The sequence below is a fragment of the Haliaeetus albicilla genome, chromosome 6, assembly GCF_947461875.1.
Source record: "Haliaeetus albicilla chromosome 6, bHalAlb1.1, whole genome shotgun sequence".
NCBI lineage: Eukaryota > Metazoa > Chordata > Aves > Accipitriformes > Accipitridae > Haliaeetus > Haliaeetus albicilla.
This window is the reverse complement of record NC_091488.1, coordinates 10,722,501-10,738,165: the sequence shown is the minus strand read 5'-3', so window position 1 is coordinate 10,738,165 and position 15,665 is coordinate 10,722,501. Positions and strand designations below refer to the sequence as shown.

The 15,665-nt window shown below is 37.7% G+C and overlaps 1 protein-coding gene across 20 annotated transcripts in view; it reads right to left on the bottom strand.

Annotated features, from left to right (window-relative positions):
* Positions 1-15,665, bottom strand: part of KDM6A (lysine demethylase 6A) — a 167,527-nt gene that overhangs the window by 22,757 nt on the left and 129,105 nt on the right. For all 20 annotated transcript variants that reach the window (XR_011324966.1, XR_011324967.1, XR_011324968.1 and 17 more), the window contains one exon: positions 699-828. Coding sequence is in view for 7 of the 20 variants with exons in the window: in XM_069784994.1 (XP_069641095.1) it covers positions 699-828 (130 nt within the window). In the remaining 13 variants the exon portion in view is untranslated. The remainder of the gene's footprint in view (positions 1-698; positions 829-15,665) is intronic.

Genomic DNA, 15,665 nt, shown 5'->3' with positions numbered 1-15,665 from the left:
CACTTCTGGTCCCCAAGTTGAGCTGATCAAAGCTAACTTGAGGTTTTCACACTGGCTATATGGACATACTATAATTTATTCTTCTGTTATGAAGACAGTGCACATCCTGTAACTTATTCTTCTATTACTAACTTAGCTCAAACTTTTCACAAAGCTATTATGAAACTTTACTGTCAAAATAGAAGTTTTAAAGTTTGAGTAAGAAAATACTATACAACTAAAACCTGCCTTTTCCTAATGACGTTTTGTTCTTAAATCACCTCAACTTTCATTAATTTTTTTCTTTATTTTGAAGCAGGTTGTTAGGAGAGTTTAGTTTAATTACTTGCTCATTTATACCTAAACTGTCACTTGCAAAACATGTACATACATATTTGAAATTTTGTGCATTGTATCTAATGAACTGTTTTGCTTATTCTGCCAATATTATGAGTATTAAAAAAATTAATAAAAACATTCTGAAACTTTTTCTTGTTTACTGAAATTCCTAATTTACAAGTACTTTCAAAGCCAAACTATGTCTCAAAATTTTCTTTAAGGTTAGCATTTTTCCTGCTTATATACTAGTTGGGAGAGCACTGTAATTACAATTCAGCTATGAACAGTGCATCTTTAAAATAATTACATTATGTAATTCAGATATCCAAACAATTAAAAACGACAGCCAGCAATGCACTTCTACCATTAGATTTACTTACATAAATACTAGGTGTAGGTGGATTCAGCTTGTCCTTTGGCAAGGGAGGGTATGGTGGAGGCGGTGGTCGTGGAGGTGGGCATTTATCCAATAGAATACTACTGTTAGATAAGCCATTTTTACCCAGATTCCTAAAAGGAAAGAAGAGCTGCCTCTGTCAATACTTGACAAATAAAATAAATATATATTAGTGTCAACTCTTCTGCAAAATAATGATGTATAAGAAGAAGCCGTAATTTAAGATGCAAAGAAAGCTCACACATTTTAATTTTAATAATTTGATATTATTCAAAATAATCCCCACTTTGCCTACCAAATCTGCAACATCACCACTACTGGTTAAAAATGTGGCCATTTTAAATGAAAGCAAGTATGACTGCTTTGACAAAGTTTAACAGAGAAAGCACGTTTCAACTAGAAATAGAGAAGAACCTTATTAGGTTGGCACTGGCTGGTGGATGATCAGTTCATAGCAGTTGACATAACGCAGTCCAGTAATGCTGTGCATAGCACTGTGTAAGAGCACAAAGTCAGAAAACGACAATGCCTCAGCCAAAAAACTGCTGAGTCACAAGAAACAACTGTAACTACACTAACAACACTAAATTGAACAACCACCTACCCCTCTCTGATTTACACATTTTGAAGCCAGGAGGAGCCACTGCTGCATAATCCATTTGTTTGAGCAACAGAGGAAAGGACCTACCCTGAGCAAGTTGCTGTGTCAACACCCATACACGTACTTGAGTGAGAACCTTGCTTGTTAAATTTGCAGCCTTTCTTTGGAGATTTCCAGACGTGGATAACCCACTGTATGTGTATTCACTTTTCCTATAATGAATGACCTGAAAAAATCTGCATTCTGAGCTTAGTCTACATTCAATTTCCAGTCACTATCACCAGGAGAGTATTTATTAACAGAACCATCCCTTAAATTTTTGTTTGTTAAAAATGACTCAGCTACTTCAAAATTCTTCCAACTACACATTATTCAAATCCTTCTTCTAACCTCACCTGATTCACTAGCTGTTGTTAGCACCTCTCAACACCCCACAAAATGGGATGTTTCTAATGCATAATTTAGTTATGTATCTGCACAAAACTCACCAGTTACAAAAAAGTTGTTCTCATAACAGTCTTCGGCACAAAACACAGCTGACTTACATTACATGAAACTCCCAGCAACAGAGTTTGTCTCTAAACCACAGTAATACTGGCACTGAAAAACACTGTAGAGCTGGATGCTGGCATGTGAGAGCACTGCTTCAAATCAAGCTACCATAACCAATGAGTAAGATGGACTTGGGGCTTGAGATCAGATCAGACTGACTGTTATGAGAAAGAAACACATTAAAGAAAATGAGCAAACATCTCACGTACCCCAGGCTGCAGCAAAGATGAGCATCCTGAGAAACTGGTGCTCATCACGACAAACAAGTCAGTTCAGAACTTATGCCAGCTTTCTAACTCATACGTTGCTCTCCTTTGACAGAAGATCAGAGCAATACAGAGACATATTTAACCACTGTCTCCAAAGCATGCCTGTCAAAGTACCAAACACAGCTTATTTCTTGTTCTAGGTAAGCCTAATGCCAGAACAGATTGCAACTTCTAAGAAACTGAAAGAGCAATGCGGAAGCTTCGATTAGGATCATCCAACTTGGCAAAAAACTCACTGACCAATGCTTAATGTCCGATGCAGTTCTTGCAATGGCCCTATTGTCCCCCCACAAAAAAAAACATAGAAAAAACCCACAGCAATATAAAATCACCATCACTCAAGGAAATTTATCAGCCATGGTTGCATGAATCTGAGATTCAGACCACCTATACAAAGTAAAACTATAATCTGAATAGCAGATATTAAAAGTAACTATAAACTTTGCATTACCAAACTGAAAAATAAAATCCAGAAAAGCAAATGCATAGTATTAAAAATCAAAGAGAACTTTGACCAAATTCAGTTTGCATCAATAAACAGTTCTCAGGCAATTTTGAGGCAAGGAAGATGAGAAAGACTGAACCTGAAGAAAAAGGGACATTGCTCAGAACTAGTGTGACTTAAGCTACTGTAGTCACAACCACATAATCACCACAGCAAAAACTCAGTAAAGCCAGGGTACATGGGGTCTTCAGGGAAGGGGGACAATAGAGAAAGGAGAAACTCCTGAATGCTTAGAGAAACTACAGGTCTGAAAAAGCAAAGGAGATAGAGGAGAAGGCAGAGAGTACAGAGTAAAAGATCAGATGAGCAGAGTTATCTCATAAACCCAGCACTTGAAGCTGATACTACCAAATGTGTGCCACAGTTTCCTATTAAGTTACTAAAACCCTGTGTGGAAATTTCAAGAGAGGAAAGGGGTCAAAGAAAAGCAAAGCTGAGATAGGAAAACGCTTGTAATTCAAGTGGCACAGGAAACAGATGGGCAGAATATTTAAAGTTGTCTTTAACAGACCAGTTTCATTCTTTTTTTTTTTTTACTATGAATCAGAATAACTTACTATTAATAACAATGCAAGAGAACTATTAAAGAATAGTGCTGTAATTGATCGTGTGCAAAACAGAGCGATGGATATCATAAAAAACACCACAGAAGTACTAAAAAGATTTGCTACTGGCACCTGAAATGAAGCGGTGTGAGTATCCGCTGCCGGCCTCTCCACCTCTGGAAATACAGAACTACGGCTAGTGAAAGGAAAGCAAAAGACCCTTTCTGACCACAGCAACCGTGAGGAAAATCTCACATATCTCTGTTTCCAGAGCATACTTTTTGTAAGAGGCTGAAAGAGGAAACAGATGCAATGCTTGAGAAAAAACAAGCCTGATTTAGGCCCCGAAAAGAAACTGGATGCCCAAACAGTCACCTACAATGCTGTGATGGAGGAATGAAGAGGACAGGCTTCAGTCATTTAAACTGCCTTTCCAGAGGGAATTAGTTTTTCATAGACTGCTCAGGGAGAGGAACACCCTTCATTCCCACCGAGCAGAAAGAGGCAGGAGCAGCCGCCAGCCTCAGAAATGTAAGGACAGAGGGGCACACTGATGTGCAGCACTGTCCTGAGCCAAAGCTGCAGCTCTCGGCCCCCTGTGATTTGCTCGATGGGTAAAAGCAACAACAACTCATGCAACTGCTTTACCCCGAGGACCAGACCCAAACTGCTGTGCTTAGGAGCGACACCAACCACTATGGATGAAATAGGTGCCTCAATCTCATGTAATTACGGGATCTCTTGACTAATCAATCATCAGATTCATTAAAACACCCCCTTTTTTCCCTTTTACTGCTCTTCAGGATACCTTCCCACACCTTCTAAAAACAGTTTACGTCCTTCAGTCTTAGAGAACAACTTTCCCTCTGGCTGTACCAAAACACACAGTTAACCAGAAGCAGAGGTGTGACCCAGTCCGCTTGGCAACAGCCACTCTCCTCTTCATTATACAGCACTCACTCCCCAGTCCATGCTGCTAGCAAATATTAACACAAATAATTTAATGCTATGTAGGGATTTCTTGACAAATGGAGACTGATGGTTTAGCCTAAGATGATGCCTTCATCCACCTACCACATCTCTTCCCTCGAGATTACTATTTTCACTGCATGGACAACCCAGTAGCTCGTTATGCAGCTGGGACGTCCCTGCCCATGCAAAGACGGACTCCGGCTGCTCCAGCCTTAGAGACTCCCCTGTCAGAGCCCTACATCACTATCAAAAATTAAATAAAACAAGACTGAAATCTGATCCCAAGGCAGTATCACTGAAACACAATTACATGAAACTCACCAGTTAGTTGCTATACGCTTCATAGGTACTGTATCGACTTTGTACCATCCCAGTTGACTGAAAAATGGTATCATGCAAGTTTAAAGCCAACTGTGTTACACAGCTGTATTAATTTTAACTCTATTTTATTACACAAACTCTCAACTACATCAAGAATATTAAAGCTAACATGATAAAAACTTATTTTCTGAGAACCAGGAATCATTATCATTAATTACTATCCTTTACATTTATTAATCACCTCAATAATTTTATTATTTTGCTCAAGCCTAATGTCAGACTGAGAGGATTAGGCCTGTTTCTCAGAAAGCAGTTCCATAGTGCTTTTCAAGTCCTCTGGAACTTTTTCTGTTTTCCAAGAAGTATAAAAAAAAAATCTGTATGAATGATAATTCTCTGGCCTGCTCTTTCAGAGCTCATGGATATACGTTATCCGGGCCTCCGACTTAAAAACACCAAATTTAAGTATAACTACTGTTTAACCTTCTCCTTGTGAAAACAGAGTGTGTTATCGTACATCCCATGATGTGAACATCATATCTGTCTTTTTCCCAAGCACAGAACAAAAATATTTACTGAACTCTCTTGCCTCTATTGGCTATTCGAATAGCTCTGTGCAGTCATTACGCATTAGTGTTTTTTGTGTTTCTTCTTTTTCATTCTTGGCTATAGTTTTCCTCTTCCAAACTTCATTTCTGGGTTTTCCAGAACTCTTCGCTTCAGTACTTTTAAAAATATTTGCCCTTCTTGTTTTTAATTGGGAGACAGTGACTTCTTGATGATAATGAAAAGTTCCTAAACAATTTCCAGTTATTTTGGATTTTAGGTACACTTTACAGGCCAAAATGGAATAAGTTACAATCATTCATTCGCACTTAAGCAGTTATTTTTGTTGTGAAGTCAAAGTGAATTATTATTTGAGGATTAGCTGCATGAGAATTAACAAGGTTTCACCACTCAAGGGTTATTCTGAAGAACAAAATTAATACCCTCTTTTCCCCAAATAAAAACCACATTTAACATGAATATAAGGAACTGTGGATTTATGTGATACTCCATCTCAAATCTAACAGAATTAATTAATCTACGAAGAAGAATGAACAAAAAAATTTTAAAAATGCGCCTGCAGAAGGAATCAGTTGAAGCACTGGGATGCACAGTACTTACTTGACCCAGTCTTGATTCAAACTCAGCCTTTCTTAACAGTTAGTGGATACAATTAATTGCTTTAATACTGCAAGTTATTATAAAAACACAGAAAAACATCTGTCAACACCCATCACCCTGGGAAGGAGGCGGTTACTCACAATGCCTAACTGGGCTCTCTGAGGCTCACCTCCCCAGGCTCCTTCTATAGCCAGTAGAGAGACATGAGCTCTCAAAGAGGAATATAAAGAAGTCAAGTCAAGCTTACATTATACCAAATGCAAGTAATGCCAGATAATTATACAACCTGTTTATCACGCAATTCTCTACCCCAGCCTTTCACAACCAGGTACTAGCTGGCAATACTCCCAGAGATCTTTCTTTTTAAACTTACAGAAAATCCTACAATAGAATTGTGGATTTTGTCATTATGCAAATGTATTTCTAATAATTTTCGAATTCTGCTCTGGTTTTGACCTCAATAGTATAGATTGGCAGTAAATTTCAAAGGTTAATTATATGCTATGTAAGAAGTAATGTTCCTTTTTTCTTTTCTTAATGACTTTTACATCTTTCCTTTCTATTTCATTTCCTAATCACCTTGTTCTTAGGCTATAAGACAAACAGAATCACATTAATGACTTAAGTAAGAAAAGCATTATAACAAATGGTACCAAACTTTTTCATATGCTTGCCTTTCCCCTAAACTACAAATCTTACCTATGTTTTTTTACTCCCAGATAATTCTGCTTCCCATCTGCAGAATTCTGTATTTGCCTTTTGAAACAAAATGGAATATCTTACTCTAAGCAGGGTTTAGCTTGTGAAAACACAGTATTTCAAATTTTATTCTTAAAACTTTTGCTATGGTGAAGTTGACTTGCCAGAAGTAATGTGCCTTTAGAAGAACTGAACAATTTTGCCTTCAAGCCAAAAAAGTCCTTTGCTTACAGACAAAGAAACCTCCCAGTAAAACAAGAATTGCTTTTGTTGGTTTTGTTTTTAAGAACAAAACACAAACTTAATCCAGCTCCTTTCTCCACAAAGTACTGCCCCTCAAATAGATTTAGGCTCACTGCCTCTCCACTGCAGAGTTCCCAAACCAGTGATTCACTAATTGACTTCACAAAGCAGGCTTAATTGCCAGGGAGCAGCACCTTCAGAAAGATCAGCCCAAGTTTGCTTCTGCCCCAGGCTTCAACACGGGGTCCACCGAGCAACCAGCAACGAGATGTCTGTCCACTTCAGCCTCTGCATTGCTTTTCCCACTCCCCCTCATGAAGCTTCTTATTTCCTACGCTTGTGTACATGCTGGCCATTTATCAGGCCCTTTTCCAGACTGTTTAACCCAAACCATCTTCTGTTTGCTGTCCTATACTTTTATCTTTTACAAGGTCCCTCGAGAGGCAGCTAATGTCTCCTGGTCTCCTGTCACGCTCTCTTCTCAATGGACTGCTCTCTACTCTTCCTCTTTGCACACCAAGGAAAAAGAACTATAAAAAGGCATGTTAGTTCTTTTTAGTATGCATTACCATCAAGCCTACACCTCTCATTTGCCTTCCCCAATTAAGCCAATTGGTAAAACTTTCAAGTTCAGAAATGCCTCAGAGTTTTCAAATTAGTCTTTCCAAATATCAACCATAAAAATGACAACAGCAACCCTCAGCTGACACGAAGTTGCCCAGTTATCTGGCTGGGCTCTTTAGGTTTGAGGACCTCTTGCATGGACTTCTCTAAGTCATTTTCAAACAAAAGTTTTGTTTGGAGCTTTGCCTGTTCTTTCAAGGCTGTGAACAAGCGTTAATAAATAATGATTAAAAAAACTCCCCAAGCCATTTCTTATTTCTTTTATGAGAAACAAAACCAGCCTACTCAGGAACTTCTCTATGCTGCTTAAGGGAAGGACTTAACCTCACATCGGCTTTAGAAAGGGCAAGTGATGGACCCTCTCAACTGAGACGGATACTGGATTTCTAACTTCAGTCCTCCAGGATGTTAATTAGATGCACCAGTTGAAACACTGAGCTAGGAATCAGCTGGTTTCACTTCAGTAGAAATAAACAGCTCGAGTGTTAAATCTCCAGTATTCCGATAACGTTTCATTAATTCTCCTTTCAGAAGGATTGCTCACAGGGAAAAGATACTTACATTTCTAAGAGTACAGAAAAGAGCTTTTGATAAGTCTCTTTAAGGAGATGTGACACACAACTAGACAAAAAAAAAGACAGAAAAAGAAGAGCACACTCTTCTTCTTTTCCCATGTATTAACAATCGGCTTTTCTAATAACAAACTCAGAGCGTTTATTCCTAGCATATTTTCTTCTTTTAATCACACGATTTTCACTTATGCTCAACATTACTTGGTTTTTGGTTGTGTGTGGGTTTTTTTTTTTTAATGACCTCAACAGGGGATTTTCTCTAGGAATCTAAGGAAGGATAATTAATTTAGTAGTACACTCTTTTATCTGTTATTTTGCTCAGAGGCTTAAAGAAATTTAGTTTACTATGTAGACAGTTTACAAAACATAATAATTTAGTTGTTTTATAACCACCTTAAAATTTACTGTTGCAATCAGTTTTATTGGTAGGGACGACTAACCAAATCACACTTACACTTCCCAGAATCACCTCCTCAATTCTCTTTCATCCGTACGCTCCAACAGTTTAACAAGATGAGCACATTTGTTACCCTACTGTTCTCCAGAACAGCATCTTAATGAGATTTGCATATTTTAGTCAATAGCTCAGCTACTGCATTTCTAAATTCCTTGTAGCTTTTCAATGAACATTGTCTAGCCCTTCAAGGGAAGCTCCTTGTAGAACTATCAATTGCTATGCCAGCACCTTCTGTTTGACCCCTTCTCAGCCTCCTAAACAACCTCACTTCACCGCATGAATAGAATAGGTCTCTGTTAAATATTTCCTCAGCATTCTCACTGAGGAAGATGGATATAAAGAAACTTTTCAGCCTCTGCAATGATCTTGCCCTGCTTAAGTGCTCACTTTAGTCTTTGGTAAAACAAGAACATTTACCAAGTCTGTTCCTACGGACCAGACAACCTATTCACATATAATAAAAAAAGAATCAAATGGAGTTTTCTATTTGGCATGTGTTTTGCATTTTACGATACAAAGCATCTCCTTTCACCAAATGGCTTCACTTCAGCAGCTTTCATTAATACGACACTTGTTTACATAAAGCAAAATTACAATCTCGCAGCATTTATTTTTGCCTGACTACTTCCATTTTTATTTTATTGTAATGGATGATTTCTGAAGCCCTTTTGTAATAATTGCTTTTACCTTAAGAAACACCAAACTTCCATATCTCTGATGTTCCTCTGTTCTTAAGTTGCTTAAGAAAAATCCTCGCAACATTAACAAACAAGTCAGTTTTTGGTGGTTAGTATTACCATGTTGCTTCCTGATAAAATCCCTCCTGTGAGATAAGGAACTTCATTAAACTGCAGTTCACTATCCTGTAGTAGGTCAGTTATAGTTAAGTTCTGAATCAACTCCTGTGCATCACTTAATCCCGAACTGCTAATAATTTCAGGTCTTCTGTGCTCTAAGCACAAATAAAACTGTAGGGTCTAAAAGATGTAAAAAATGGCTTCTCTTAGACAAAACATTTTTGTTCCCAAACCTGTAAACATTTGAAAAAAAGATTATTTAACAAATAGACTTCTAAGGAATTTCAATGCGACTTACAAGTAACATAAACACTCTGGTTTTGAAGCATATACTAAACAGAGCCAAATGCAGAATAATGAGGAGGAAAATAAAAATTATTAATCTAGAGCTCCAGCTATAAAAAAGCAAGTTACATCCACCTGTTCCTACCTGCCAAAATGAGGTTTTTTCCCCCTAGAGAATACCATCAGGACAATAGGGCAACAGACTGTATCAAGTAAGTATTGTCGGAGAGCAAGAAGAATATGCCAGAAGATAACAGAATATAATTATCCACATTAGAGATGAAGCCAGAATGTCTTTCTGAACTTAACAAATTAAATAAGGGTATGAATGTAACAAATGGCAAATTAATACATTTAAGGCCCTGTCCAGTGTAGCTCCAATATATAAAAACTAATACTACAAGACAACTCCCCTCTCCCTGTGCATGAAGTTTATTCTAGCACAGGTGTTTGGGTTTTTGTTTGTTTGGTTTTTCTAAGGGAAAAAAAATCAAATTATTTTCAGGTTTTCTATTGTGGATAGCTTTTCTGCAGTTTTTACAGTAATTTTAAAAATCAATACTTTTGGTCACAAATTCACTTTTGTAGCTCAAGATACCACTTACAGAGACAGCGCCCAAATGTAATCAGTACTATGGGAAGTATTTTCAATTCTTTGTTTTTCCGTTACCTTACACTGTGTTAAAAAATAAAGGTTAACATGCAGTACTGAAGTTCATACTATCTGACACATGAGTATATAAACATCTTCTATCCCACTATGTATAAAGGTTGACTTATTTTGTGAACAACGAGGGCTTTCAGCAGAGTATCTTTCAGTATTCTCCCCCCTGAACATTTTCTCCTATGTCAATCATGCACACAGTATCTATGACAAGGATGTTCTCCCCAAAGCTCTGCTCCTGAGCCGTCAATGTGCATGCATGCACACCCTCCAACTCTACACATTTTAAAACAAAGCAAGGGCTAATCAACTAGTTAGTACATGGCTGGCATAGCCTTGTCCTCAAGTTTATGCATGTGAACTGTAAGACATATAAGGATGGCAGGAAAAAAAAATTAACATATTATATAGTGGTTATGTTATATAGAGTTACTATTTCTATTAGAATGAAAAAACCATGTAGACAGGACCTCTTCCCTAACAGATCACTAGCCCTAGCACAGGTCAGGAACAGTAATAATGAGCACAACAGAATTTTCACATATGGGACACTGTCTCTCTGACTGCCTTTACACTTTAGGCTTATCCTAAAAATGCTGCAATTGTAACCTTATTGCTAGTCTCACCAAATTTCTCAGAATCTCTCCTTATTATTAGAAGACATATGCAGATATTTTCCAGCAAGCATAGTTTGATGGGGAGAGATGCTATCTCTAAAATTTGTGAAATAAGTCCCAGCCCAGACTGAAGCATTTCCCGACCTCCAAGTTGCTAAGGGAAAAAAAAAAAAAAAAAAAAAAAAAAAAAAAAAAAAAAAAAAAAAAAAAATCTCCTCCACTTTTCCCATTGCTCATCTTTCTTTATTATCCAGCTACTAAGTCCTCTGCCTCGCTGAATTAAGGTGCAGACAGGCTGAAGAGGGAGCTCTCAATCTCTGCTCAGTAAGAAAGAAAGAAAGTAAAAGGCACATCCAACACTTTCTGAGCTGTCTGCAAACTATTAGCTTACCTCCCTTGAAAACTGATTATGTGAGCCTGGGAAAAAATAAGGACTACATGAACCCAAGTGAAATGCTGTAGAAAAAGACAAGAGACCTAATCACCACATTAGGAAGTATTTTTTTAAGGGTCAGTATTTCATAATTAGAGTCCCCGAATACTGTTAGAAACTTCTATATATAACTTAAATCAGAACTTGGTATCATCCCAGTGAGTAAGTTAAAGAAAGCACAGTGGCAGCATCTGGCCAAGCGAAAAGTAAACTTGACATGCAGGTCATGGCAAAGATCTATAGGTTCTGGCAGTGCTTAAAATTTGGCCCTTCTGCACTAAATTCAAAAGTTCAAGTTGGAGTCTGTCCATACTCTGTGGCAGGCAGATTTGCTCTACCCCTCCTCAGACAAGGTGCAACTAGGAATTCAGTAGCCAGTACTCGGCAGCGCTCAGCCATGCCCGTGACTCCCGAAAAGCTTGCTGTCGGCACTCTAGCCTGGGCAAGAGCTACACCATGGTGCCTCCGCATCGGCTCTCCAGCTCCAAGCACAGGAGGAGCAGCCTTGCACCTGCCTGCAGCAGTTTACATGTGCTTAGAAAAGCCCCTGCAGACACTTCTGTGCCACTCAAAACAACGTTGTTAAAACTTCAAGAAAGAACTTTAAGTCTAAACCAATTTATTTTATGTATATTTGCAATGCACTCATTCTAACACCAGACATTGAAGCTATTTTTATACTTCTACCAGCAAGAACACATACATGGTCCCAATTAAAAAAAGCTGTTTAGGCTCTTCATTTTTATGAATGTAATAGGTGTAGAAACTTCACTTGAACATTACACTGTAAGACTTAATATTTGAAGGATGACAAAATGAGCTCCCTATAGGTTTTCTTCTCTCTTCTAGGAAATTTATCTTTGTAACAGATACCTACAGACAGCTATACCATGATCAGTATTAGTCATCAAATCCCAGTACGTTAGAAACCAGTAATTCTCAATCACAGTAACAGTTGAAGCTTTTCTGCATTTAACTGATTTATGTGGGTGCAGCAAAAGAAGGATATAAACATGCTTTTATCACTTTTTTTAACATCAAAACCGGCAATGCTCAAAAGCACTACATTTGCTATATAATCCCAAATAAAATATTTTGGAGTAAAATGTATTGAGATAGTAAAAATTCCAACAAGAATTCTGACACCAGAAAAACACAGATAACATTTCAACTAAAAGAACTGTAAACACAGTTCGGTATGGAAAATGGCAGTTAGAGTACAGATCAAAACATTCAATAACTGTGTGCTTACGATTAAAGGGACTTCTGTGAACTTTAAAGGCATCTTATGTAACTTTTTCACAAACGGTGACAACTACAAGACATGGATATAGAAATTATAGTGCTCTAAACGGTCATTTCAATTTCTCAGCATGTTTGGATTTCAAATAAAATTCTTTTGAGAAAGAAGGTGAATCTCTCAAAAGACTACCCAGAAAATCTAAGGACTTCAAGATAGCCTACACAGGGAAGGCTGTGAGCAGCAAGCACAAAGCGTGAATTTGCAAAGCTAACTAGTATCTGACAGGCTCCCTGCTAGCACATGTAAGCATGAGCTCAACCTACCTTTGAAGGATAATTAATTACTTTTCAAAAGCTTTGTCTAAACTGTGTGTAGTGGAGTTTGCTCCACTTTCAATGGAATAAACTGTCTTATGCTTAATGTATATTAAGACTGATAACATGGTGCATTATTACCAGACAATTACATACGGTAAAAATAGAGTTTACAATTAACTAGCTTTCCCATGTAGATAAAGTTTCAGTGTATAACAACATAAAGCTGTCTACTTCTGAGCAGAGGTGATTGAATGTCTCAAACCTGTCCATATAACTAACACACCATACTACTTCTGCCAGCCAGCACATTCATAAATCCACAGGCACTCCAAAGTAGCTATATACCCCAAAGCTTCATAAAGGAACTTTTACCCTTCTAAGTAAAGACAAAATTGGAAGTAGTGCTGCCAGCTTTAATGGAAAATTAAGCCAGCCAGTGAAATAGTGAAATAGTTTTCCATTGTCATCACATATATTTTAACTGCCGGGACTTGTAACATTGTCCATGAAAAACTCCTACAATATTTTAAGATGCCTAAGGATTTCACTCTGATGATAATATTTGTTCAGTGATGACACAGCACAGTGCAATAAAAGCAACACTATATGCAGAGCTCTGCTATTGTGCCGGATGTCTAAATATAGGGCTTGTAAGCAGTGTGGGGGGAGTAAAGTCTCAAAGGTTGCAGAATAATCACTAAGTCCTAGAAAATAAATTTTATTACTACTGTGGCAAAATACATCTTTTCTTGATGCAGGGGACTCTATGAAATTATCCTTTTTATTGTTAGAGCCTGTATCTAATTAAAGAGTTGGATTTGAAAAGACTCTGAAAATGTGCTTGCGGATTTAACCATCAAATCCCAGCACTGACTTCTGCTGGAGGTTCCTACCCTCTAACAACTACACCAGTGTCACACAAATAACCCAAACTCACAGATGCATTTCCATTTCTTTTTATTTGGAAAGAGTGGGGAGTTTACCTGTCATTTTTCGTGATTTATCAACACTGAGGTAAGAAATAAATAGCTAAGAAGCAAATAGAAATGTCAAGACTCGGAGCGTAGTGTTTCTGCTACACTGCTTTTTAGTAAGACAGACCTAGGAACCACCAGAAGTGTTAAGGGAATGCATTTAAGCAGACTATGTGGATATGAAATGAGCCTAATCATTCCAGTGCCATCATGCCTGTTGAGAAGATGGGACTTGTGTGTCAGAGATGAACAATGGCAGATTTAGCTGCAGCAGACTACTGCACTCAGTCCACCATCCTCTTCTGCCACAGGCCACTGGCTATTGCACAGGTAGCTAATTTTGCTGCATTTCTATACTACTATATCACTATATCGATACCACTGCAGCTTACAGGATAACATTTTTGCCAGAAGTCACTGCTAAGAAGCATTATCTGAAACTTCTACAACCTAGTCTTCCACAATCCGTGCCACCCTGTATTACTAGCAATGAAGACATCAGGGAAAATGCTGTGCAATTTGCACAGTCACACTGCAATCATTGCCAGGTTTCCTAGTGGTTGGCCTCACTTTTTACCTTAATCCATTATGCATCTGATCTAAAATGATTCAAGCTTACTGACTAAAGACAAAAAATGACAGTAACATACCTGCTAATCAACTGGAATATAAGATGGACCAAGGCTTATACCTCTGAAGAGTCAAAACTACCTACACTGTAATGCAACAGACTTAAAACTAGCTGAAAGACTGCATTTTTAAAGGACAATCCACTACATGAAGAGCTTCTATACTTGAGCTATAGGTACTGAAACCACCACTATCAAAAAAGCCATCTCTGGTACAGAACTGGAAGGACAAGCTGATACACCAGATGGCTGTGTGACCACTCAGAGGAACACCAACAGGCGCGAGAAAGGGGCCAACAGGAATCTCATGAATTTCAGCAAAGGAAAATGCCAAGTCCTGCACCAGGGGAAGAATAACCCCATGCACCGGTACATAAGAAAACAAACATTTTTACTTTAAGGGTGACCAAACACTGAACAGCTTGTCCGGGCAGGTTGTGGAGACTCCATCCTTGCAAATATTCAAAACCTAGCTGGATGTGGTCCTGAGCAACCTGCTCTAGTTGGCCCTGCTGTGAGCTGGGAGGTTGGATTAGATGATCTCCAGAGGTCTCTTCCTGCACCTCCCACCTCAACATGACATATTTGTATCAAGAAAAAAAGATTTTTACATGCTTAATACCAGCACTGAACATGATTTTTTTTAAACATTCATGATTGCCAACATCTACATTGCTGTTGTTGTTTCTTATCTAAGTAAAAGTGCTTGTATCGTACCTATAAGCTATGTCTATAAAAGACAACTGGTTAATGAGTAAAAGAAAATCCAAACAACTGATTTTCCTTTTGTAGGAGCTGTATCAAAGCTTCTTATAGAAATTAAGCCTTAAACCCCATGAAAAGGATACATGTTTTGAAGCAATAAATTTATCTGTCATTTACTGATTATCAGGTCCCTATTTCAGAAGTCTTTCTTCTATAAGAAAAAAATCATATAAATGCTAGAAATAAAAACATATTGATGTCACCATTAGATGCAGTGGTCAAAAAATATTTTACAGTTTAAAACAGACTTTTCAACTATATTCTCTATAGTAGCTAGAGTTTCATGAAACAAATCTAAAGGTTTTGAAAAGAAAGTGATGAGTGTACAAACTGATGCTATAAAATATTTCAATATTCCAAGTATTTTAAAACTCTTACTTTACTTGAGCTTTTAAAGTCTAAGTTGTTGTGCTTCTTTTAACTTAAAACCATTTTTATTTAATAAGAGACTCCTATTCTAGCCATCTGGTAATATGTACATTAGATTCAAATTATTTGGAACAAGACATGATTCCACAACTTTTTCACTCCATTTTCCCTTTACTGAAACATACCCACAGAAGTCTGTGTTGACAAGTGTCTGAAATAGAAGTGGACCTTGAAAGAGTATGATGGGTAGGAGGAAGGAAACGAACATATGGAAAAGGAGGCACGAATAGCAAGAAGACGCACGGCTTGAAATAGGGTCCAGGGTCATCC